This window comes from Eptatretus burgeri, chromosome 6 (genome assembly GCF_056783735.1).
Source record: "Eptatretus burgeri isolate ZD-2024b chromosome 6, Ebu_testis_v1, whole genome shotgun sequence".
NCBI lineage: Eukaryota > Metazoa > Chordata > Myxini > Myxiniformes > Myxinidae > Eptatretus > Eptatretus burgeri.
Window position 1 is genome coordinate 21,689,796 of NC_140966.1, and position 26,851 is coordinate 21,716,646.

The 26,851-nt window shown below is 44.0% G+C and overlaps 1 protein-coding gene across 3 annotated transcripts in view; it reads left to right on the top strand.

The window, feature by feature from the left end:
* The window catches only part of LOC147024388 (rho GTPase-activating protein 8-like), a 112,320-nt gene that overhangs the window by 73,113 nt on the left and 12,356 nt on the right, over window positions 1–26,851 (top strand). For all 3 annotated transcript variants that reach the window (XR_015058999.1, XM_085884266.1, XM_085884267.1), the window contains exons 11-12: window positions 2,741–2,869; window positions 9,237–9,340. Coding sequence is in view for 2 of the 3 variants with exons in the window: in XM_085884266.1 (XP_085740392.1) it covers window positions 2,741–2,869; window positions 9,237–9,340 (233 nt within the window). In the remaining variant the exon portion in view is untranslated. The remainder of the gene's footprint in view (window positions 1–2,740; window positions 2,870–9,236; window positions 9,341–26,851) is intronic.

Genomic DNA, 26,851 nt, shown 5'->3' on the forward strand with positions numbered 1-26,851 from the left:
TATATGTATACATATATATATATATATATATATATATATATATATATATATATATATATATATATATATATATATATATATATATATACATGTATTTATAGAGTGTATTAAATAATGAAAGTATTTAGATAAAAATGAAAAAAAAATTGTTTATAGAATACATTACAAGTCTGAAGTCGACGATGGTTCCCGAGCGGTATTTGACGATGTAGATTGTTTCAGAAGTCAAGGATGAGACAATGTGATAATGTTTGACCAAGTTATAAAAAATGACCAACATGATGTGGTACGAGTGACAGATTATTAGCTGCAAAATGTCGAAAACCCAGTTTCGTTCAACAACTTTAAAAATTTGACCTTTGCATAACCTTTAAAGGTCACAAAACAATGTTGTGGACATTAAAATAAGGAAACAGGATACGTGCTATAACTTAATGGAGTTAGTTCGTCGAAGAAGGTCGAAAACCCGGTTCGATTCCCACAACTTTGAAAATTTGACCTTTGTGAACTTTAAAGGTCAAAGGTCAAAGATTATGACCTTTGGTGCAAAACTTCCTCTGGAATATTCCAGGAACAATATAACGTCATATAGGCTATATCGCATTTCGCAATCCTCGGATTATCCATAGTTTGATGAAATCGGCGTAAAAACATACTTGAAGGGGGCGCCACGGGCAAGGTGTTCGAGATAGAGCAAAATGGTTTCAAGACTTTAAATGGAGAATGACATCAAGATTATGCATAAAAACTATTGTCATCCTTGCTCTCAAAGTTTGGGCGGTCGTATGATTTTTATGTCAAAATTCGAAATTTTCTAAGTTCGTGACCTTGACCTTGTGATGAAAATGAAAAATCGAGCTCCATGGGGCTATGCAGGTGCCATTGGGCTAACCAAATACCGAAACCCCTGCCAGATTCAACAAACCCCTCGGAGAAGATGGATTTTTTTATATTAAAATTGCAATTTTCTAAGTTCGTGACCTTGTGACCTTGACCTTGGGACGAAAATGAAAAATCGAGCTCCGTGGGGCTATGCAGGTGCCATTGGGCTAACCAAATACTGAAACCCCTGTCAGATTCGACAAACCCCAAGGAGAAGATGCAAATTGAAATCGGCTATCCCCTAAAACAAATGTTTTTTGGGCGTGGCTCCGCCCATAATGGGCACACCACGCCCATTTTTAGGAAAACACAACTTGATCATGATATAAACCTCCCACCAAAATTTCATCAGGATCGGATCAAAACCCACGGAGCTATGCTCGGGACAGACAGACATACAGACACACAACAATAACGAATATAGTGGTCACTTATTTTTTTTTTCATGAAAATATTTTTTCGTGAACCAATAAATAAACATGAATATAATTTTGTGGTGGTTGCTAAGATACGCAGTGCAGAATGTTAAAATCATTTGTTGATGACAGTTTAGATATTTGAATGACAGTTTGAGTCTATGGTTATATGGAGGTGCTGTGTAATTGACATGTCTATGAGGTAAAGTGTTTATCGCTTTATATATTATCATATAAAGTGATGTATGATTTAAGTTATTCAAATGTAGTAATACTTTAAATAAAAGTAATAATTAAATAACTTTGAATAAGGATATTGCATTGCTGTGTCGATTGACTGTCTGGATACAACTTTGAGGTTGTGGGTCCATTGATGTTGAGTCATCTACTGCTCTCGATGCCCCTGGGAAATTCAGTCACTCAAACTACTCAGTCTCACGATTAGCCATGATCTTTCTTGGACAAACCACATTTCAAAGTTGGCCTCAAAATCCAGTTGCCGACTTGGCATCCTGCATCGTTCAAAGTCCTTCCATGGCTCACCTTAACTCCTATCCACACACAAGGCCTTCATCCGCAGCTTAATGGAGCGCTGCTCTCCCCTCTGAGCTGTCGTTCCTGCCTCACACCTTGCTCAGCTTGATGCTATGGAAACTAAGGTCTTCAATATTATTGGAATCTCCTGCAATGCCACTGAGTCTATGGGCTGATCACATTCTCAATGCAAACAGGTCAGTGGTCTCTGTTATTTACCACCTCCTTTCTGGTCTTGCACCCTCCGCTCTTTCCGTGATGTGTCCTGCACTGTCCCCTCCTCCCCAAAGGTATCTGTAAGGTGTATATGGTCCACCATCAACTACCTTCTGGTGAAACTCCCGAAATCCAAAATCACTGCTCACCTCCACTCATTAGTTTCTCTTTTTACCCATCTGTGGAACCAACTTCCATATTCGCTCCAATGTCATTCTTCCCTCCAGGTCATGAAAGCAGCCGTTCAGTACCATCTCAGATCACCCCCATCCCAAACCATAATCTTTTCTCCCATCAACCCCCACCCTTCCCAAGCCCACCTTTCTTCAAAATTTCCAGTTTTTCGATCTGAGAGTTTCCTTTTGTATCCGTCTTTTCCATCCATGCGTCCTCCCTTGCCCCTCATTTCTCCCCACACCGTTTGTCCAAGTCTCCCTTTATTTTGTCCCTCAACCCTGCTGTTGGTGTCCCCCACCCCCCTCTCTCTCTATTGTAGCTTTTGTGCTGTTGCATCCTGATCCATTCACAAATATGAAAATGTATTTGTTATTCCAAAAAAAATTTTTGAAGCAAAATTGTAAGTAATAATTACTTTTGGAAATAAAATGTGTTGGGTTTAATCCTGAATCGTTTTGACGGAAACCTCAGCAATACTGGGCATGAAGTTGCTGGTCTGATTGGTTTTCCTACAGGTAAACCTGTGAATTTTGATGAGTACAAAGGCGTCCATGTTGCTGCAGTGATTCTCAAGGTGTTCTTGCGGGAGCTCCCACAACCGCTGCTCACATTCAATCTGCACCCATGCATCCTTGCTCTCTCTTGTAAGAATACATTTCTGGAATTGAATTTCCATGGTGATAGATTTTCTTTGGAACAACAAAGGTAATTTATCCTTTCATCCGAATGCTACACTGATCATATTATTGATCACAATACCATAATAATGTGAAAATATGTACCTTATAGTAGAAGACATCGTTCTGAAAATATGCCAATTTTATGTGTATGTATATATGTACTATAACTATCTCAGTTACCCGAACAGGCGACGCGAGTCTGCCGGAGATGAACTCTCAAGATGCTGAGCGCAGCGGCTTTACCTTGCAACACAAAGCGCCAAATGGCATATAATCCTCAATTTGGTTACTCATGCCAAGAACCTAACTCGACGCACCCGCTGGTAATTTGTTCACGCATGGATGAGTAACCGATCCCAAACACAGAAATGATAAATAAATAAAAAACAAGAGAAGCTGGGAGTAAGCGCAAAAAATCATTTATATAAAGAGGAATTAGAAGACGTCCCCATCGGAAAATAAATTGTGCTTAAAACTACAAAAATTCTCGGGATAATCTACTTAACCTAGCCTCCTTAAAGACACAGAATCTCTCAAGGTGTCAGACGCTCAAAAGTAGAAAAACGATTTGAAAATGCCGGGAGGATATAAAATAAAGGCCTGGTTGAGCTGAGTGAGCTGCCCTCGTCCAGAATGGATGGAAGAAATGGGTTGAAAGTCCTCCACACACGACGTGCCATGAGGTAGATTTCCAGCTGGCTTGGACGAACTCGATGTTGGTGTCTCTCGACTCCCTGGGGTGGGGGATTTGGGGGGGGGGCAGGGTTCCAAAAAAGGCTAAATCCCAAAACATTTCAAGTTCGACTTCCTCTTTCCATCTTCCAATAACCTATTTGCTTTCAGACTCATCCATCTGATACACAGTATTTAACAAGAAGGGCACTCGGTAGAGCGCATACCTCTGCCACGCAATGCCTGGTCCACAAGAACACATCGGGGCCCAATACGTTTTGAAATATCATGCTATACAATACTGTATCGTTTTGGCCCTATCTCTCAATGGTGAAGAATCACTTTGAAAATTAAATAATTCTCGTATCTGGATCCGGATTCGTATCTTCACCAAAATCGAATCCATTCGTCCTTGCCACGTACCAAACCTGCCCACCAAGTTTCATCTGAATCCGTCCAAAACTTTTTGAGATATCCTGCACACAGACAAACAAACAGAAAGGGGTGAAAATATAACCTCCTTCCATCTTCAGTGGCAGAGGTAAATGATTCCAATTGGCATTCAGAAGAAGCAAAAATTGGTAACGAGGATGGGAAGTAGGTGGCAATGTTAGCCCACACATTGCAAAACAACCGTATTAATGTTCAATCGGCAGCAAATGTTTAAAAGGCAGGAACAATTATTGTTTGCGGCAGTGGGCAGTGCCACGTGCAATGGGAGTGCATTGATCAAAAATAATGTAGCAAAGTGGTTTATAGCAGAAATCGGGGAGCAATGTGGAGATTGGTGGGCAGCAGTAACAATGTTGGTAGTAATGATGTCAAGAGAAGACAGCCGGCTCAATCTTTCTGTCTAATGGAGAAGAGCTGACTGCATGATCCGCTTCTCCAACAGCTCTTTGAAAGAGTTAGTAGCACAAAGGTCTTCCCATTCATTAATTTTTTGACAAAAGTCATTGTGTGGGCAATTTAACTACAATTTGAGGCATCAGCACTGTATAATTTACCTTTCTCACTGTATATCTCCATGAGATTGATATCTTAAGAAGTGGGTTGTTCATACTCTTGTCTCTTTACCTACTCATTTAACAACAAAACATAACTTAGCATTGCAATCCCATGGGTGGAAAACTGTTTCCCTAACTCAGTGCACAGGTTCGTCCATTGGTACCCTTTCAATTCTTCATTACACTGTGCTCCTTACACTCCTCACCAGCTTGGGCCCTCACACCCAGCTTCACTATGTCCCTAACTCATGCCCTCTTGGGCTCTGTGTTATCAGACTATAATATGTCCTTTACCCTTCACTACTTCTGTCACCACTGAACCACATCACTCTCGACTTCATAGTTACATTTTGACACTTTTCTTTGACCCATGCTATCACTTCTCTCAAATGCCATGCCCAAACGTGACAAGGTCGAAACAGATGTCAACTAAACACTTATCAAAACACTACTTTGGCCCTGTGACATCCGGTGTTCATACTCGAGGCCACCACCTCCTCACCAGATTCCATTCACATCCTCAAATACACTGATATTCACACTCGACTGAATCACCATTCACACACCCGTGCTCTTCCCTGTGAATCCTATCCTGCTTTTCTCCCAAAGTCCCTTCTCTTGAGACTACCTCATCTCACCCATACCTGCCTACCATGTCAACGATGTCACTAACGTTCTCTCCTGCTGCTGGCTGTGCCCTCCACCCATTAAAATCACCCATCGTAGCCCCGTCTCTCTTTATCGGCTCTCGGAGCTGACGCGGCTGCTCATGCTGACCCCTGCCTTTCCTCGAAGTCTCGTAGGTCCTGTGCAGCTAGATTGTCTCCAATCTTTACAAATCTGCCATTTCTCAAGCATTTGCTTTTTCTCCAGCATCACACTTTCACTCCTACAACTCACCTTGAAAGTCTCCATGTGTCACACACTCAGCTCCCTCACGCATATACACCTTACTCAGTGGGGGAACAATGTGTGCTCTTACCATTTGCCATGTCCTGACACTCCTTCACATCATGGAGGTACTTTTCTACATATGTCTTTGTTTCTGCCTAATAAAAACACCATCCGATCCGACCTCACTCTACGTTTACTGCACTTTTCCTCCACCTCCAGCTTTCCGTTTAGGTCCTGTAGTGACTCGTTCACATGACACCGTATTATTTTCATATCCTCATTCACTCCACCTTGAGATTATTGCATTTTATTGTACAATTTCTCACTCACATTTGCTCCAATCTCCTCCATCTTCTTTATCACTTCCTTATTCCTCTTTTCACACTTCCTTAATGTTGGACATCTCTCCTTTATTTCCCTCTGTCACGTTTCCATCTTCTGGATTTCCTCCAGTAAGGTTGTTAGCTCACCTGGAACACAGTTCCGGGGAGCTTACGGGATGGCGCGCCGTTCGTCCGTCCATCCATCCACAAATACTTGCAACTTCTTCTCAGAAACTACACATGAAATTCTGATGAAATTTGACCACAACCTTCATCACCCATTATGTACCAAAGTTTGTTCATGAAATGAGAACAATTGGGGTTGACGGGAGTGCAGGGGAGGTTGCCCCCCAAAATATGTACTTCCTTTCTTCTCAGAAACTACACACACAATTTTGATGAAACTTCACCACCACCTTCGTCACCCGTGATGGATTAAAGTTGATTCACGACATTAAAAAATTGAGGTCTAAGGGGTTCTACGGGGAGTTGCCCCTCAAAATAAGTCAAAATAACAGGGTTGCCACCCAAAATAACAAAAAAAAAGTCAGGAGAGGGTAGGGGCTGATATATATATATATATATATATATATATATATATATATATATATATATATATATATATATATATATATATATATATATATAGTTACCAATTCGCGCCCGCCGGCGTGCGATCGGCCACTTTCCACTAATAGCAACCGCGTCGCCCACCGGACGGACAATTCAGTCGTGACTTTCCGGAGCTAACGCCGGAACCCTGTCACGGGTGGGTCTTCAACCCCACCACGGCCGTGCCAATTGTCTACCCGCGCAAGATAGGGTCACTCGCCGAACTCGATATACCTAAGTACCTGCGCGGGGAGTCGACCGGGCGACCGTACCTCGACGCAGGTCGGCTTGGGACACGAATGGCTTAAGCGGTCCGTTCCATTCTGCAGTGATAACCGAGCGGGTATTATCGCCGACCTCGCTGGATCCGATTCTATTAAACGGGTGTTTAAAACCCAGCTATTTATTCTGCGATGCAAGATGGCATTTCAATGGGGTGAAAGGAGGATGCAACGAATGGGGTACATTTGAACAAAGCACATTTATTATACAACACGTAAGCAGGCAAATAGGAACAACAGGCAAGCACGTATACAGGCAAATAGAAACAAAAGCAAGGGAAAGCACTACGACCGAATATAATTAATAAATGTACAGTCACTTAATAGTTTTACTTAACAGATGGCGCCACGACAACATTCATTCAAAAACCCAAAAGAAACACAAGAAAAGACCCCCTCACAGACAAGGGGGTCAGGCTGGACCACTTGGGTCTTCATGACAGGGGACCTGGTAGACCGAACGGGTCCCGCAAGACCGTAGCAGGTTACCTGCACCCTCGAGGTGCCTCTGGTCGGCAAGCTCTCTCTGGCACTCTCCTCCACGGACGCGCAGGTTCGCGCCCCACAGCCGGCAGAGCTGCGCCTCCAGTCCGCGTCTCCGGTACGTCGCCCGGACTCTCCACCAACCCATGCCTCTGGTGTACGGGTTGCTCCACAGACCCAGAGACCAAGAGACCAAGACAAGACCAGACCAAGAGAAGGGCGCAAAACGAAGAGAGGAGACCAGACCAGAAGAGCGCCAACGAAGAGGAGGAGAGCAAGGCTCGCAGCTGTCCGCCTTATATAGCCTGGGGCTCCGCCCTTCGCCCTCCCCGTTTTCCGCTCTGCCTCCCTTCGAGAAGCTTCTCGAAAAGGGGCGTTTCTCAACTCCCAGCGCCTCACCCCTCGTATCCACCAATCGTGAGCGAGCCTCCTCACCCTTTCCGTCACACCAGCCTCGGAGAAAAAAGGTGGGAAAAATCCACACGCACCATTGGAGGTTTCCTTTTCTCTTTCTTTACACCCGCGTTCTCGGACCCTTTTGAACGCGGAAAGGGTCGTCGCATGGTCTGTGGAGGATGGTGTTTGCAAGCTGGCATAGTGGCGAAGATGTTTAAATGGTGGTGGTGTTGTGGCGATTGTAGCATTGTGGCTTAGTTGGTGGTGGTTGTTGTAATGGTGGGTGAGATATGTCAGTTCAAAATAACGATAGAGAAAGAAAAACCTACCTCAAAGGGTCACAGCCCGATGAACACGAAGGATCCCTCCAAACAACGGTGGGGAAACCTATCTGAACACTCAGTTACCGGGATAACTGATGTAAGGAACCTTTATGGTGTTCTGCGAATTTCCACAGCCGTAACAACATGTATATATATATGTATATATATATATATATATATATATATACATTGACCCCTCCCACACACCTCCAGCCAAAGAAACTGCATACATCAACCCAAGATGACCTACACAAGGTAAGTGCTACGCTGTTTTGAACCCTTCCCAGAGTTCCTCAACAACTATAAAGACGTTCACACACAGTACACACATGAGAATCCCTCAGCTACCGGACCGGTTTCATCATTTATTGGCGAATCGTCAGCGACAATGTAGACAGAAATGCACACCAATGAGGCTCCCAAGCATGTACTTATAATTTATATATCCTTGCCACCTGGGTTTAGTTGATTAGGTGAGAGCTGATTGGCTATTACCTCCAATCACAGGTGAGAGATGTGGGTGGGTCTTTATTTATATATTGACTGCTTTTGACGTTTGCATGTGCTCCATGCTTGGGATTCTTTTCATTCTCTTCACATTATTCTCTTCAATCTCATGCTTCCCTTCAGGTCTTCAAGACAGCTGTTCACCACCATCTCAAATCATCCCCCATTCAAAACAATTAACTTTTCTGCTCCTGTTAAACACCCACCCCAAGCTCACCTCCTTGCAAATTTCAATTTATTTCCCTTTTGAGAATTTGCTTCTGTTTCTATCTTGTCCACCCCCATGCTTCCTCCCTTTCTCCTCAATCCTAATCGCATCCCTTATTTGTCCAACTTTCCCTCGATTTTGTCCTTCAACTCTGCTATTGGTGTTTACTCCTTCTCTTTCTACTCTTCCTTTTGTTCTGTTGCATTCTGATCCACTTTGTGTTCCAGGTCTTCTACGAGCCTTGCCCTTGTACACAGAAATTAAATAAATCCATAAATCATGCTCAGATAAGGTCATGCATTTATATAATTTTGCCGAAATGGATAAAACTAATATTGGGCACTTCTTTCACTGCTGGTTGAAGGCCTAAAGGGCCTTTATTATAAAATTAAAATATTTATATGAAAATCATAAAATAACCTTCAGTGCAATGGATGGAAAACAGCTTACAAATGTGAACTGTTACTCATTGTCCATGAAGTTTTTAACCACAAACAGCTATCCTTGATATGATTTAGCTTGCTGTTTGAAGGATCACAAGTAAATGCTCTTGCAATGTAATTTTGCAAACATTTGTTATCGAAGGCGCGAGACCACAAAGCAACCGTGATGTTTTGTTGCCCAGGCGTGGAGTCGAGTCTTCGGGTCACGAGGATAAAGGAAATACTGAACGCCTTATCAGGAGTCAACTACATCGTTTTGAAGTACCTCATGTGCTTTTTGAATACGGTGAGTATATCCGAACTGTCAGCAATACATGCTTAGTATGGATTTTTTTTAAGGTTGGTTTTCAAGCTTTGAAGTAGACATAGTTTCATTTTATGTTCCCACTTTTTTTTTTGCATAATTTTGTGGATATAGTGGAACCTCTGGAGGATGAGTATATGCATGGTGTGTTGTGTTTGAAGGTGCTTGCATACTTTTTTTTGCAGTTATCGCGTTTTTCATGCAAAAAAATAATAATTGGGGGTTGCTTTTGCACAACTTTCTCATCGACTCATCCTGATGCAGGATGGATTAAGAGAAAAAAAGAAAAAAGCAGCATGTGATGGGCTTGGCAGTTCCTTCGGAGCCCCAGCGAGTAAGGGCAGAAGCAAGTGTAGGATTTATGAGGCCACGTAAAGACAGAAGGAAACTAGAGGGCAGATAGTAGCAATGGTTGGGCATGGGTAAGTGAAAAAAATTGAGAACTGTGTTTTATGAGTATTTGGAAAGGACTGGGAAATTTGAGGGGTGTGGATTATGAATGAATTGGGTAAACTGGTACACTAAAGTTATATAGAGTGACAAACAGACTTGTGGGAGTAGGTGCGTGGTGCCTTTTGAGGGCTGAAGGATAAGCACAATGATGATGCACTCAAAGTAATAGATGAGAATAGGGATAAGAGGCTCCATACACTATACTCGATCTTTGTACTCAGCTGCTTGATGAGCGAGGAGTGGGGAAAACCAGAGTGGTGATATGATGAGTGACATATGTACGATCCGCACAATTAGCAAATGTTAGCCACAACTCACGCACCACGACTATTATTAGCCCGTTCCTCTGCACAGTGAGACAGGGTTTTGCAATCGCTTGTGTGTGTGACTTTGTGTGTCTGTCTGTCTGTCTCTGTCCAGGCCATAACTTTTTTTTTACCATTTGAGGTTTTGTCATTCGGTTTCAACAAACCTTTATTATCAGTATATGGAGAAAATACTTAATAATTGGGTCAAAATGTGAAAGGGCAAAGTGATAGTAACTATAAATAGCCCTTGTTAGCTCCTCTGCAGTGCATCAGCAACAGATACAGATAATTTTATTGCCATATGGAGCACACATGAATATCACAGTAGCGACATCAGAATTCTTTGAACATGAGTGCTCTTAAAAAATAACTTTACATGTATATAATTTGACATGTAAAAATCAAGTTTCATGGTTTAAAAGTCGAACCACATGAGGATAAAAACTATTCCTGAAATGGTTGGTGGATGTTTACCTCCACCACCGAAGGTGAAGGAGGTTGTGTTTTCACTCCTCTCTGTCTGTCTGTATGTTTGTCTGTCTGTCTTTGTGCAAGATATCTCAAAAAGTTGTGGACGGATCTGGATGAAATTTTGTAGACAGATTGGGTGTACGACACGGAAAACTGATTAGATTTTGGTGAGGATCCAGATCCGGATCCGACTACAATAATTTTTAAAGTCATTCTTCACCATCGAGAGATAGAGCCAAGAATGATATATAGCATATCTCAAAAAGTGGTGGACGGTTTCACACAAAACTCGGTGAACACGTTGGGTGTGTGACAAGAACGAATTGATTCAATTTTAGTGAAGATCCGAATCCGGATCCGGATCTGAGAATTTTTTATGTGATTCTTCACCATTGATAAGGCTAAACTAATATATAGCACGATATCTCAAAAAGTTTTAGACTAATTCGGATGAAACTTGGTGGACACGTTGGGTGTGTTACCATGACAAATTGCTTCTATTTTGGTGAAGATCCAAATCTGGATCTGGATACGAGAATTATTTAATTTTAAAAGTGATTCTTCAGCATGAGAGATGGGGCCAAAAACAATATATAGCATTATATTTCAAAAATGTATTGGGCCCGATATGTTCTTGTGGATCAGGCATTGTGTGGCAGAGGTATGTGCTCTACCAAGTGCCCTTCTAGTTTAATTCTGCGATACTGATGGCCAGAAGGTAGCGGTTCAAACATGTTAAATGCAGGATGACTCGAATCTTTGACAATATTTGAGGCTTCAGTAAAACATCTAGACATGTGGATAACTTCGAATGCAGAAACGTCAACACCATTGATCCTCTGTGCAACACGAACAACTTTATCCAACAACTTGAGGTTGTGTGCAGTGATGTTGCTGAACCAAACAATAATAATCGATCCCGTTAAAATACTTTTAATGTCACTGCGGTAAAAGTTCACCAAAATGTCACGATGCACACCAAATTTTTTTCAACCGTCTAAGGAAGTGCAGGCGCTGCTGGGCCTTTTTAGGTCATCTCTTCGAACATGACCTAATAATATTGGTGTAGATGTCCTTCGATCCGTCCGTCCGTTGCGAAAATGACGATTTTCAAATTCTATCTCCTCCGCCATTTCTCAAGCGATCTTGAATTTGATTGTGGCATATGAATCATTGGAACAATATCTAAATTTTATCAGGCCGGATTTTCGATATTCGCTTTCGTTTTCACGTCACTTGACTTCAAAGTTTGCAAAAACTGCCCTACCTTCAGGAGGCTATATATATTTTCTCGCAGAGATGACCGTCACTCCCGCACGGGGGTAATTTTTAGTGATACTTCCATTATTGATAGTCCAGGACATATCAGATGAAATGTGAATGCCCAGGAATTTTATAGACCTCACAGTCTCAACATCATGACCATCAATGCTGATAGATAGGGGCATGTGTCACACAAGACTTCTTAAAATCCACGATGACTTCTTTAGTTTTACTAACATTCAGTTCAAGATTATTCACTGAACACCACTCTTCCAGATTCTGGACCTCATCTGTGTACACCATTTCGTCATTCTTAATCAGGCCATTTAAGGTGGTGTCATCCACAAATTTAACCAGGAAGTTGTTTTCGAGATGAGTAGCACAATCAAAAGTAAAAGTGAACACAGCAAAGGACTCAAAACACAGCCTTGAGGAACCCTCGTGTTCAAGCAAGAGATGCCCCTTTTTTTGTAATCACTTCCGTGTTTATTTATTTACCATTGAGTTTCAGTGTGTCTGTCCAGGCCATTACATTTTTACCAACTGAACTTTTGTCACAGATCTTCTTTGTGAGCCCGTTATTATGAGAATATGGAGAACACAAATGAATAAAATGTACAATTTTTCTTAAACTGTCGTTTCCATCAAGTTTAGTTTGCATACAAAGCGGATGTGGATGGGCGTTCTTATTTGCAAGAATATCCCGTGATGGCAAGGTACAGTGGATGTAATGATAAGGTTTTCCGGTTCTGGGTTTGGAGCGTTGACAGGTTTCTCTTCGGGGTCTCTGCTGACTTTCTCAAAGCTAAGTTTCCATCGTTATCTGTCCCGTTTTAACTGTTTATTTTCTCACCTACATGTTTCTGTGTGTTCCTAGTTCGGTTTTGTTTCAAAAATCATGCTATTTTCTGAGTTTTCGTCGACCTTGTCTTACCAGGTTCCTTGAGGCCTACCCATCCTTCCCCTCTAGATGTACGATTGTTTTGATTTGTATTCTCTCCCGATTACCTTCAACTCCTATTTTCCCCACTTTCCCAACGCCCCCATCCCTCCCAACTAAATACTCTGTTTCTTGTCTTAAATTTAAAGGGGGGAACTGCCTTTCTCCCTGCATATCTACGATTCGAGATCCCTCTTCTTCTTTTTCTTTCTTCGACTTGAGCTGGCCCACTCTCTCCATCCATTACCTTCACGATTTCCTCCGACAACCTTCCATTCCCGAATCTTACTGAATCCTCAAAAATCCATCAAAAATTAATAATTTTCCTTGGATCCTTTCGAACAAAACACCTCCTGTAACCATGTGTCTCTCTCCACCCCCGTCTTGATACTTTTCATCGACCCAGCAGCTTCATTCTGCGTTTACAGTTCCAAATTCATCATACATCTCCACGATTTTACTTCAACTTTACCTTTTCCAAATGCTGCGCAATCCTTTTTTAAAATAAATAAATTCACTTTTGACGAAACACTTCCCATAGCCACATGGTTCTCCTGTAACCACGTGATCTTTTTAGACCCCCTGCGTTTACCGATCCAAATTCACCATCCTCCTCACGATTTTTTCTGCAATCATTCCATTACCTAATCTGATGAAAATTCTCTCACAAAAAATCATAATAACAATGATAAAAACGATCTCCTATAATGTTTCATGTTCCTCGTGTGGTACTCTTTACTGTATCATAATTCACTACTCTTTTTCTATTTCAAGAGACTGCTCTCAATTTGACCTTTCCTTCATACCTTGCCTAAAAAAATCCAACTGTTACAACGTTTCTTCTCTCCATTCTCTTAATTCACGTTTATTGCATCCATCAAGAATTGTCTTTAATCACATCTCTGACCTAAAAAAATTTAAAACCCCAGTTTGCTATGAGTGTTCAGTTTCCATCAACCATTCTTTTTTTCCAACTTCAGTGCCAACTCACCCCTCTCACCCCTCCCTCTCAACCCAACCAACACACTCTTCTCCCTCCAAGCTTCCCTCTCACCTTTCTCAAAAACTCCCCCTCACCCTTCTCCCTCAACTCTCCCCACTCACCCTTCTCCCACCATTCGTTCACGAAAATGTCAGGTCAGGTCAGGTCAGGTATGGGAGCATGTGCCAGAATAGCGCGTCGCTGCGTCCACTTTCTGCCGATACTCCAGGGGCCTCCGTCTGGCCTTCCCCCAGGCAGATGCCTGGCCCATCCCCATCTCCTTGAGATGCTGGTCAACCTGCTGCAACCATGAGGCACGTGGTCGGCCCATTGGCCTCCTCCACTCACGAGACTCCCTCGCTGAGAGAATCTGGTGAGCAGGATCAGCGTCAGGAAAATGAGCCACATGTCCATACAGCCACAACTGGCGCTCACGGACCATGCGGGTAACAAATCTCATCCGAGTCTCTCTCAGCAACCGCTCGTTGGACACAAAATCTGACCAGCGATAGCCAAGGATTCTCCGAAGAGACCTGGTACCAAAGGAATTAAGTCTTCATCTCAGATCCTTGATCAGAGTCCAAGTCTCGCATCCATAGAGCAAGACTGGAAGCACCAAGGACCTAAAGACTCGGACTTTCATCCTCCCGCACCGGTACCGACAGCTCCACACCCCATGATCCAGTGAATCCATCACTCCCCAGGCCCAACCCAGACGTCTACTGACCTCTGACTCACAGCCAGCAGAGACATGAATATCACTGCCAAGGTAAGTGAATCTCTCCATGACCTCAACATCCTCACTACAAACAGACACAGACAGGACAGCAGCATTCAAGATGTCATTGAAAGCCTGGATCTTAGTTTTGACCCAAGAAACCCGTAATCCCAGCGGCTCAGACTCCTCATTTAGCACCTCGAGGGCCCCCAAAAGGATATCTAAAGTCTCTGCAAAGATGACTGCATCACCTGCGAAATCAAGGTCTGAGATCTTGACATTCCCAAATGATGCACCGCAGCTTGATCTTTCTGACACCCTCCCCAGAATACAGTCCATACAAGTGCTGAAAAGTGTGGGAGGGCCGGTGCACACCCCGACAAACTCCAGTAACAACTGGAAATAAGTCAGAGATGGAATCACCACATCTCACAGCACTCTCAGTACCAGAGTATAGTTCAGAGATCAGATTGATCAGTTTTGGTGGAACCACACAAAGACCAAGAATCCTCCAGAGGACATCCCGATGCACTGAATCAAACGCTTTACAGAGATCAACATAGGCTGCAAGCAGCCCCTGCCAAAACTCTCATCGGCATTCGGTGAGGACCTCAAGAGCAAGGAGACGGTCAATCATTGACCTCTTTGGTGTAAAGCCTGACTGCTCTGGGTGCTGGTGCTGAAGCAGATGGTGGCGAACCCTATCAATAATTATCCGAGCAAAGACCTTGCCCAGCAATGAGAGCAGCATCACCCTCGGTAGTTGTTGCAGTCCTGGCAATCACCCTTTCCTTTTTACAGAGAGGGACAACAAGGCCCCTCTTCCAGTCAGTTGAGATGATGCCTGTGTTCCAGGCAGAGTACAGAACTGCATGCAATGACAAAAGTAAAGCATTTCCACACCAGCCTTGAGAAGTTCAGCATGGATGCCACAGATCCCTGGAGCTTTACCCCCATTTCAACCGGTTCACCGCTGCCTGTGTTTCCACAAACGAAGGTGGATAACAGTTGATTGGAGGGTCAGCAACAGGGATAGTAACACCCGTGACGTCCAACTCGACAGCTGGGGGATCAGCCTGGTACAACCGCTCAAAGTAACCGGCCGAGTGGGCCTTCACTTCGGACTCCTCTGTCAAGAGCCCACTACCCTCCACTCTAACTGCAGTACACTGAGGGACAGGTTGGAGGAATACAATGCACGAATTCCCATGTAAACAGGACGAGAATCACATGACCACAGGTGATGCTCTACCCCCTCTCAGAATCCTCGCACATAGGCCTCCTTGTCCACCCTCATTACACGTCCAGTTTTGCGTACCTCAACTCTGAGCAGCTCAGCTCTGCCATTAAGCCTGCACCTGCGACTCTGATCAATGGTATACAGTGTCCCTTGAGAGACAAAATTCTTCTTCACCCTACAATGAGTTCCAAGACATCCACTGGCAACATCAAGGATAGTGGTCTTGAAGGCACTCCACAACTCTTCAGGATTCCCCAAAGCACACCCCCCCTCCCCAAATCCCCACTCACGCTGTTCACAAACTCCTCAGCTACCCTCTCATCCTTGAGCTTGCCAACATCCAGCCTCGGCTGGGATGGAACCATTCTCCTGGATTTAAGCTACAACTTCAGAGTTACAACCACAAACAACTACAACCACAGACTCGAGCGTGGAATAGAATGCGTCCTTCATGGTGAGATCACTCCCCGGTGTGTACCCCGGTCAGAATAGGTACACCGTATCCCTGCGTGTCGTAAAAGGGTTGGCGTCAGGAAGGGCATCCGGCCATAAAAACATCGCCTCAAAAGGAAGCCATGATGAGTACAACTGATGGGCAGGGTACAGCCCGAAGTACCCCGTGGGGGTCCTCACCCCCTCTCATTAAAACTCAAGGTGGGGAACCCGATCGAAGCAAGTGAGGAAATTTTTCCATTCATGATGACCAATCGTCTGATGCCCCACGTAGAGATCGGTTTCTGAGGTTTGGTACATGGAATGTAGGGACAATGACAGGGAGATCTGGAGAAGTGGTTGAAACATTGGTGAGAAGAAGAGTGGACATATGTTGTGTGCAGGAGACACGGTGGAAGGGAAGTGGTGTGAGAATGGTGAAGGGAAGGCTGGGGCAGAAGTACAAGTTTATGTGGCAAGGGTGCCCGGAAGGCGTGCATGGTGTTGGTGTAATGTTTTCGGAGGAGTTTGAAGACAGTGTAGTGAGTGTGACTAGAGTGAGTGAAAGGTTGATGATGGTGAGAATTGTGATCGGAAATCTCTTGGTGAACGTCATCTCGGGATATGCCCCGCAGGTCGGTCGAAGCGATGAAGAGAAGAACATGTTCTGGTGTGCAATGGAGAAGTTGATGGAAAATGTAAAAGATGAGGAAGTTGTTGTGGTTGGAGGAGACTTGAATGGACATGTGGGAAGGAGTCCAGACGGTTTTGAGGGAGTCCATGGGGGTTATGGATATGGTGTGAGAAATGGAGAAGGTGAAAGGATCTTGGAGTTTGCTGATGGAGCTGATTTGTTGCTCTGTAATACTCAATTCCAGAAAGCGAATAATAAGCTTATTACATACACGTCAGGTGGGTTGACGACAACCATTGACTACCTGATGGTGCGACAGCGAGATAGGGGAAACCTCCGGGACACAAAGGTGATCCCAGGGGAGGAGACTGTTTCGCAGCACCACCTGGTTGTCTGCGATATAAGGGTGAAAGGTGCGCGGAGAATTCGGCGGGTGAAGTACCAACCGAGGATGAAGGTGTGGAGGTTGAAAGAGGCGACAGTGAAGGAAGCATTAAGAGAGAGGCTGAGTATGGTTGAAGATGATGTGGTTGAGCTTGAAAGTGGTTGGATGTCAATGAAAGATTGTCTATTGGGAGCCGTTGGTGAGGTATGTGGATGGACAAAAGGACCACCGAGGTACTCGGAAACATGGTGGTGGGATGATGAAGTTGGAAAGACGATTGAAGAGAAGAGGAAGAAGTTCAAGGAATGGCAAAAGGCAAAGGATACGGTGGAAGAAGAGGCTGCACATGAAAGTTATAAGGAAGCCAAGAAGGCTGCAAAGAAAGAGGTTGCAAAGGCGCAGGAGGCCCATAGGAAAATGTTTGGAGAACGCTTGGATTCGGAGGAGGGTAAGAGAGCGGTATTCAGGATCGCAAAGCAGATAGCGAGAGAGAGATTTGATGTGACGGGCGTGAGTTGCTTGAAGGATGAAGTGGGACAAATCGTTGTGGACTCAGATGGAATTAAAGGAAGATGGAAGAGATATATGGAAAGGCTGTTGAATGTAGAAAATGAATGGGATAGAAACACCGAGAGTAACCCAGTTTTAGGACCAGCAGAGAAGATAACTGAGAAGGAAGTTGAGGAAGCTATAAGAGCAATGAAGAGTAGAAAAGCAGGAGGGCCGACGGGAGTTGTGGGAGATATGTTGAAGGCAGCGGGAAGTTGGGGTGTGAAGAGAATGACAGAGATCTGTAATCTGGTGGTGAAAGAAGGCCGCATTCCAGTGGATTGGGAACTGAGTACCCTCGTCCCTCTGTACAAGGGGAAAGGTGACCCTCTGGACTGTGGCTCCTATAGAGCAATAAAGTTATTGGAGCATGGAATGAAGGTATTAGAAAGGGTGTTGGAGAAGAGGATAAGGAAGAAGGTAAAGATGGACGAAATGCAGTTTGGATTTATGCCAGGAAGAGGAACGACAGATGCAATTTTTATTGTAAGGCAGTTGCAGGAGAAGTACATGGAGAAGAGGAAGAAGTTGTTTTTTGGGTTTGTTGATCTGGAGAAAGCATTTGATAGGGTCCCACGCGAAGTAATGGCATGGGCATTGAGGAAGTTAGGAGTGGAGGAATGGTTGATCAGAGTAGTGATGGCCATGTACGAGAGAGCACGCACAGCTGTAAGGACAAAGGACGGGAACAGTGGTGAGTTTGAGGTGAGGGTAGGAGTGCACCAGGGGTCGGTACTAAGTCCACTTCTATTTGTAGTTGTGATGGAGTTGCTGGCTCGGAGGGTAAAGGAGAGTTTACCGTGGGAGCTGCTGTATGCAGATGATCTGGTGTTGATTGCAGAGAGTATGGATGGACTGAAGGAGAAGATGAACAAGTGGAAGGAATGTATGGAGGCAAAAGGTTTGAAGGTGAATATCGGAAAGACGAAGGTGATGGCAAGTGGTAAAGCATGTGGTGAGGTGGAAAGGACTGGGAAGTGGCCGTGTGCTGTGTGCAGGAAGGGTGTCCGAGTGAACTCCATTCAGTGTACAATGTGTGCTGAATGGGTTCATCGAAAATGTAGTGGGGTGAGAGGGTCATTAACCAGTGTGGCAGCTACATTCAAGTGTAAGGTGTGTATAGAGGGAGCAGCAGATGAAGGAATTGTTGAGTTGGATCTTGGAGATGGTGTGAAGCTGGAAGGGGTGAAAACATTTTGCTATCTCGGAGACATGCTGAATGGAGAAGGTGGATCAGACTCTTCGACGGTTGCTAGAGTGAGATGTGCATGGAAGAAGTTTCGGGAACTGAGTGGCGTGCTGACGAAGAGGGGAGTGTCGTTGAAGCTGAAGGGAAAGGTGTATGCTACATGTGTGAGGAGTACGATGATTTATGGGAGTGAGACATGGGTACTGAACATGGAGCAGCAACAAAGGCTGGAAAGGGTGGAAATGCGAATGGTTCGGTGGATGTGTGGAGTATCGTTGAGAGAGAGGAAGACAAATGATGACTTGCGGAAGATGATGGGAATAGAGTCTGTGATGGAGGTTGTGAAGAGAAACAGGTTGAGATGGTTGGGTCATGTGTTGAGGAAGGATGAAAGTGACTGGGTGAGAGGAGTGTTGGAAATGAGTGTAGTCGGAAGTAGAGGACGGGGAAGACCGAGAAAAACTTGGCTAAATGTGGTGGAAGAGGAAATGTGGGCAAGGGGATTAAGAAGGGGAGATGCAGAAAACAGGGTAAAGTGGAGAAGATTGTCATGGGGCCCGCAAGGCTAACCCCCGCTTTAGCGGGGAAAATGGCCTTTAAGTGCGTGTGTGTGTGTGTGTGTGTGTGTGTGTGTGTGTGTGTGTGTGTGTGTGTGTGTGTGTGTGTGTGTGTGTGTGTGTGTGTGTGTGTGTGTGTGTGTGTGTGTGTGTGTGTGTGTGTGTGTGTGTGTGTGTGTGATGGTGAGATCACTCACCTCAGTCGGAGCATCTACAGAGATCAGGAAACGACACCCAAAGAGTGACGAATCCTTCATCTCACATTATGCTCGTTGACAGGTGTAACCTCATTCATCATTTGAGTCAGCTTATTGGACACAGCAACAGCAACTCCTTGGGCATGGTAACCATGAGAGTGACCAGACCAATAGTAGGTGCAACCACCCACCATGATCTCGCGAGTATCCGGTCTCCGAACCTCATAGAGTGTTGCAATACCGATGTTCAAACGTTCGAGTTCAGATGATACCAGAGACAGGTGATCATTCTCTCTTAGGGATAGTACATTTCAGGCACCCACTGGAAGAGACCGCCGTCTGGTGGACGACACCTCAGCACCACCCCGACACACACGACCGCAATCTAGCCCGGGAAGGTTACCCCGTAGTTTCCCTCCTATCATCAAAGAGTGGGGGTCCCGAAGCCTTTGCCCCAATGCCGTCATCTGTTGAGCTGCCCTGCAGATGGCAGCAGCACAGGAGGTACTCCCACGGAGTGAGTTTTCAATTTTCTTTGTTTTTCAATTTTGTTTGCATTGTAACAAGAAGTCTGAGAGGCCGGTGTACAAAAGGTGGGGTTTGAGGTTAAAACCTCATCTGTGTCATCCCAAATCCTTTTTTAATGCTACATGCTGCTTCCTTGCTTGATGCTCAGCATTTAAAAAAGATAGAGCACAGACCCACAATGCTGGGAAGGCAATGGCAAACCACCCAGTATAACCGTTGCCAAGAAACTGTTTCAGCAGCACCAACACTAAAGATTATGGTATATCAGAATCAAGAAAATTAACTTTACCATAATTGCTACTAACAGACTCCTTGAATTATTTATTTACTAATAGATGGCTTTCGCCTCCTACTTTCTTTCGACATTAAATTATTATTTATTTATTTCGATACACTTTACTGCACCCAAACTGCAACCTACATTCCACCTTTAATTACTTATTTATTTATATTCATTTTACCATCTCCAAGACCAACACAGAAATTTGAGTTATTTCTTTTTATACACTTTACCATTTTTCAACCAACGTGTCAACTTGAATTATATATTTATATACCTTGAAGAGAATATATATATATATATATATATATATATATATATATATATATATATATATATATATATATATATATATATATATATATATATATATATATATATATATATATATGTATATATACACATACATACAGGGGAGCCCGAAAGTTACTTTACCCCTGATAAATTTCTCACACTTCCCTCCGTCCCTTCCCCTCTGCCCTCGCCCGCTAAAGTATGCGGAAACACAGACTCAGAAGAATGATGGAGCACATACAGATACAATGACAAATTAATTATTGTAAGTACTGTACAATAAAACCTGTATATTAAAAGAGTTCAAGAACAATGCTTCACTGGGAAGGGGTAAAGTGACTTTCAGGCCACCCTGTAAATATATATATATATATATATATATATATATATATATATATATATATATATATATATATATATATATATATATATATATATATTGTTACGAATTCTGGCCCACCTGGCGTGTGATCGGCCACGTACCTCTAATGGCAGCCGCGTCGCCCACCGGACGGACAATTCAGTCATGACCCTCCTGGAACTACTGCCAGGAGCCATTCACAGGTGGGGGTTTAACCTCACCACAACCCAGTCCGCATTCCACCTGCGCGAAATAGGGTGAATCGCCGAATGTCGATATACCTAAATACCCACGTGGGTAACCTACCGAGGGGTTGCATCACGCCGCAGGTCGGCTTAGGACACGAACCGCTTAAGCGGTTTGTTCCGTCCTACAGGGATAACCGAGCGGTGTTATCGCCGACTTCGACGGTTCAGATTATTTATCGGGTGTTTAAAACCCACCTAATTAATCCACGATGCAAGATGGCATTTTCAATGGGGAAAGAAGACGCAACGAACGAGATACATTTCACACAAAGACATTTATTCCGGCAACACGTATACAGTCATGCAATATACAAGCAAGGCAAATAGAAAGCAATACAACCGACTACAATGAGAATGTACATGCACTTAGCAGTTGTTACTTAACAAGACATGGCGCCACAGCATGCATACAAAAACAACAGGAAAATCCTCCCCATAGACAGGGAGGTAGACGGGGTTTGTAAACCTTTATGGTCATGTGCCGTGGATGACCGAAAAGGCCCACAAGACCGTGCTGGTTACCTGCCCCCTAGGGCAGATCGCGACGCCTTGTTCCCACGGCAGCTAGCGTAGCCGCGCCTGCTCTCGGGCCTTTGCGATGACGTGGTCGGTGAGTTCTCTCCGGCGTCCCTCGCCAGACGCGCAGATTCTCACCACACAGCCGTCAGGGCTGCGCCTCCCGTCTGCGTCTCCGAGGCGTCGCCCGGACTCACCACCGGCCCACGCCTTCACCGACAGGTCGCCCAACGCCAAGACGAGAGAGCCCGACCTCGACCACCAAGAGAGAGCTCGAAGATGAAGCGAGAGAGCGAGTAGAATCCAACACGACCCCGAGAGAGAGAGACAGACAGACAGACAGACAGACAGACAGACAGACAGACAGACAGACTCGCGCACAGTCTGCCTTATATAGCGCGGGGCTCCGCCCTTCGCTCCGCCCCATTTTTGGCTTTGCCTCCCTTCTGGAAGCTTCGCAAAAAGGGGCGTTCCTCATTCCCAACAGCGTCACCCCGCGCGTCCACCAATCGGGGGTGAGCCGCCCCACCCCGCCTCCGTCACACTCCTCGGAGAAACAGGCCGGAAAAATCCGCGCGCCCATCCGAACTCCTCTGGTTTCCTTTTGCGTTCGACAGTTTTCAACGCGGCTTGTTGTTTGCTTGGAGGTTTGTTCAAAATAACAATAGAAAAAGAAAAACGGCTATCTCAAAGAGTCACAGCCCGGTGAACACGAAGAAAGCCCTTCAAACAACGGTTGGGACCTATCTGAACACTCACTTACCGGCATAGTTAATCTAAGGAACCTTTATGGTGTATTGCGAATTTCCACAGCCGTAACAATATATTTACACACTTTAACATCTCCTCTGCCAATACACAGCTTTGAAATGAATATCTGTGATCGCCAAGGGTAGGATTTCCCCAGTGACCATGATCCAATCAATGATGGACACATTTTTTCTGGACTACCATATGAACTTGGCCTTTAACATTTAGGAACAATGTGTAGATTAAGAAAATGTGTCCCCATATTCATAAAACTCAACATCATGAAAATCGGAGGAAAATTATTTGAGTTATGATGAAAAACGTGTCATTTGATGATTGTCACAAAATCCGAAAAAGTTGGTCAAGGACACAAATCAAATAGCAGGTGCACAACTTCAATGGAGGTACACCATTATGATAAAAAAAACATCTTGGAAGGCCAAGCGGTCTGAGATTCTGCTTTGGCAAAATTGAGTGATGACAAAAAATATCTATTTTAAGACCGCCATTTGACCTTGACCCTTAAACCAGAAGGATATGATGAAAATTAAAAGTAAATGCGCCTTGCTCTCAGCTATCACCATGTTTAAACTAACAACTTTTCGTGAATCCTCTCTTTACAAGCGCAAAACTATTGGAGTTACGTTATCATCACTCTCAGCTGAAAGTTTGTTTACCCCAGTATACATCTTTTAAATATACACAGATTTGGTATTGCTGGTAAACGTGGATGCCAGGCTGGTAGCAAAATGCGGCATCAAATAAGAGTTGTGGATCCACACCCTTGGCAACCTGTCAGAAGAAGGGCTTTGAGGCGTGTTTACACTTATTCTGAACGATCGTCATCTGGATTACCGTTGATATTTCTTGTTAATGCTAGATCACTGTGTGATAAATTTGATGACTTCGAGGCAACTACAGTCACCCAGTTCAGTTATGTGAATCTAAAAGCAGTAACCGAAACTTGGTTTACCTCAGACAAGCCATCCACATGTTTTGGCTTACCAGCATTAACTCTCTACCGCTCTGACCGTGATGGCCGAATGGGAGGAGGAGTTGCACTTTATGTTCGAGATGTTATCAACTCCTGACAAGTGTTTCACAATCTTGTCCCAACACATCTTGAAATTCTTTGGGTTAAAAGCTGACTTCATCGGCTATGGTGCGTCTGATGAGGAACGGCGATGCATGTGTTGTCTATGTTCTGCCAAGATCTCCCTTCCATCAGAAGATGACACATCACATCATTGAGATGGTTGATCTGATCAACTCAACGGAGGAGGCGGTAGTACTTGTTTTGGGGGATTTTAATGATCTCCGTACCAATGTTATTGAACAATATGTCCTGTTGACACAGTTAGTTATAACACCCACATGAGGCAATGCAGTACTTCATAAGATTTTGATAAATTTTCAAGAACTTTATGGTGAACCAGCAATAGGCACCTCAATTGCATCTTGTGATCACGATGCTGTTATAGCCCGACCGTACGATTCAATGCAACCATCTGAAATCCACCAGGTCTAAAATAAGACCTTTTCGTGAATCATCGATCCTAAAATTTGGACAATGGATTCAAGAGTATCATTGGGGTGACTTGAACTCCACTGATAATCTTAATGAAATGGGAGGTATTTTACAAAGTACCCAATACAAACGATCCTTTCATGCGATAGTGATAAAACAGAAACCTGGGACAAACCATGGTTCAATGATAATTTCCATCGTTTAATAATACGTGATTCTGCACATGATCGTGGCGATTTTGATTGACATCAACATCGTCCAGAGCAGCATGATATCAAAAAAACTAAGTCAGGTTATTTCAGAACAAAGTTAAACACCTTCAAAGATCAGAGCCTGGAAAATGGCACAAACAGATCAGATGATTGACCAGAATTAAGCAGTCCTATAATCTTGCTTTTGCTGATCAGTCTCCTCGTCAATTAGCCAATGATCTTGACATGCATTTTTCACGCATCTGTACTACGTTACCTCCGCTGGATCAAGCTACTCTTACGGCGTATTGTCCAGCGTCTGCACCTCCACCGGCAATCCATCAGCACGAGGTTTATTTTAGTCTTGTACGTCTCAACGCTTCCAAGGCACCTCATCCCATTGATGTACCTGCTCGTCTTCTTAAAGAGTTTGCACTGGAAATCTCAGCACTGTTCCAAAGATATTTAACAAATGCTTGCAGAATGGTTACCTCCCTGCAAAATGGAAGTGTGCCTCAGTATGTGCGATTTCTAAGACTCCTCGTATTATTGGATTTGATGAGCTTTGCCCCATCTCAATTACATTTGTTTTAGCCTGGGTGCTTGAAAGTTTTCTTGCTGACTGGTTGATGGTCGATTTTAAACCTCACATTGATCTTGCACAGTATGGAAACATGAAAGGAAGCTCTATCAACCACTATTTAGTCCACATGTGAGATGTTTTGCATCAAAATCTTGACCAACATGGGCATTATGAAAAACATCTGTACTGTCGACTTTACCGAGGCATTCGACCACTCCAACTATTCCAAGGTCATTGAAAAGCTCATTCAACTTGTGGCTGATGCTTCCATTATACTTACTGTGTGTAGTTTCCTTACCGATCGTTCCCAAGTGGTTCGTTATCAAGGGTACACGTCGAACCCCTTGGGTCTCTCATGTGGAGTTCAACAAGGGATGAAACTTGGACCAATTTTGTTCCTTGTTCTGTATCCTGTAACAACAGGATACCGTTGGAAATATGTGGATGACTTGAGCATGGTCGAAGTGTTACACAGAACTCAACAAAGTTCGATGCAAGCCCACGTTGATGCACTTGGTGATTGGTGTTGCCTTAATGACGTTAGGCCGAAGCCAGAGAAATGTAAGATCATGCAAATATCTTTCCTTCAGAATGTCCGACCCCAATTGAACATTGTCATTGATAACATCCCTCTGCAAGGAGTTCAGTCGTTCACTGTCCTTGGTGTTATAATCCAATCAGATCTGAAGTGGAGTCGTCAGGCCCAGCAGATGGTATCTCGTGCTGCACGACGACTCTACGTTCTTTGTACTTTGAAGAAATTCGGTGTGAGTGCCCATGAACTTGTTGAAATATGCAAAGTGTTCATCCACCCTTTGCTGGAGTTCGGTGTGCCCGTGTGGGGTTCTGACATCACTATGGCTCAGTGATGAGATTGAATGATTCCAGATGCGTGTACTTCGCTTTATTGCGTGCCCTTCTATTCTGTCCTATGCGCAACTACGTATTCATTTTGATATACAATTGTTGAGTGAACACAGGAACGAGCTTCTCTTGCGATTTGGACTTGGTCTTCTAAGGTCTGAGCGTCACCGTGGCATTCTTCCTTCTACCCGTCAATCTGTGTCTTGGCATAATATTCAACTCAGAAATGCTCAAAATCTTGACCTACCTCAGTGTAAGACGCATAGGTAGCAGAATTTGACAATTCCTTTTTTGACGAAAATGCTTAATTTTGTTATGGAGGTGTATATATCAATTAGATGTATAATCTTTGTTTGAATTGTTTTCACTTAACTTGTGATCTTGGTACTATTACATTTGTTATTAAGATGATTCTTCTTGTCGTTCTGATGTGACCTTGTATCTATCGGTCTTCTAGTGGTGGTCGTATGGCAGCTTAGCTGCCGGGGTAGCTATCATTTCTAGAAGCGCGACTGTGTCGCTGATGCAGTGCCCCTCTACCAGTACACACACTGGAACTGGTACTCATTCCGCCAACCTCAGAAGGATGACAGGCTGAGTCAACCCCCTGGTGTATTAATTCAGCAGCCGACAGGGCTTGAACTCAGGAACTCAGGACCCTAGGATCCCAAGCCACCACCCTAACCACTGAGTCAACACCAGGCTCACATCGGTCTTCTGACTGTCTTTACCAAGGATGCTTTTTTAAAATAAACCAAAATGAAAAGATCAGCTTGATGCCTTGGAAACCGAGGCCTTCAAAATTATTGGAATCTACGGCAATGAAGCTGTGGCTATGGGCCGATCACTTCATCATCACAGACACATCGGTGGTCCTTGTCTTTTACTGCCTCCATTTTGGTCTTGTACCTCCTGCTCTTTTCCTGCGTTGTCCCCACCCCCCAAGGCTTACGCAGGGGTGCACAGTTCATGATCAACCCCCTTCTGGTGAAACTGCCTAAATCCAGGATCAATGCTCACCTCCACTCATTT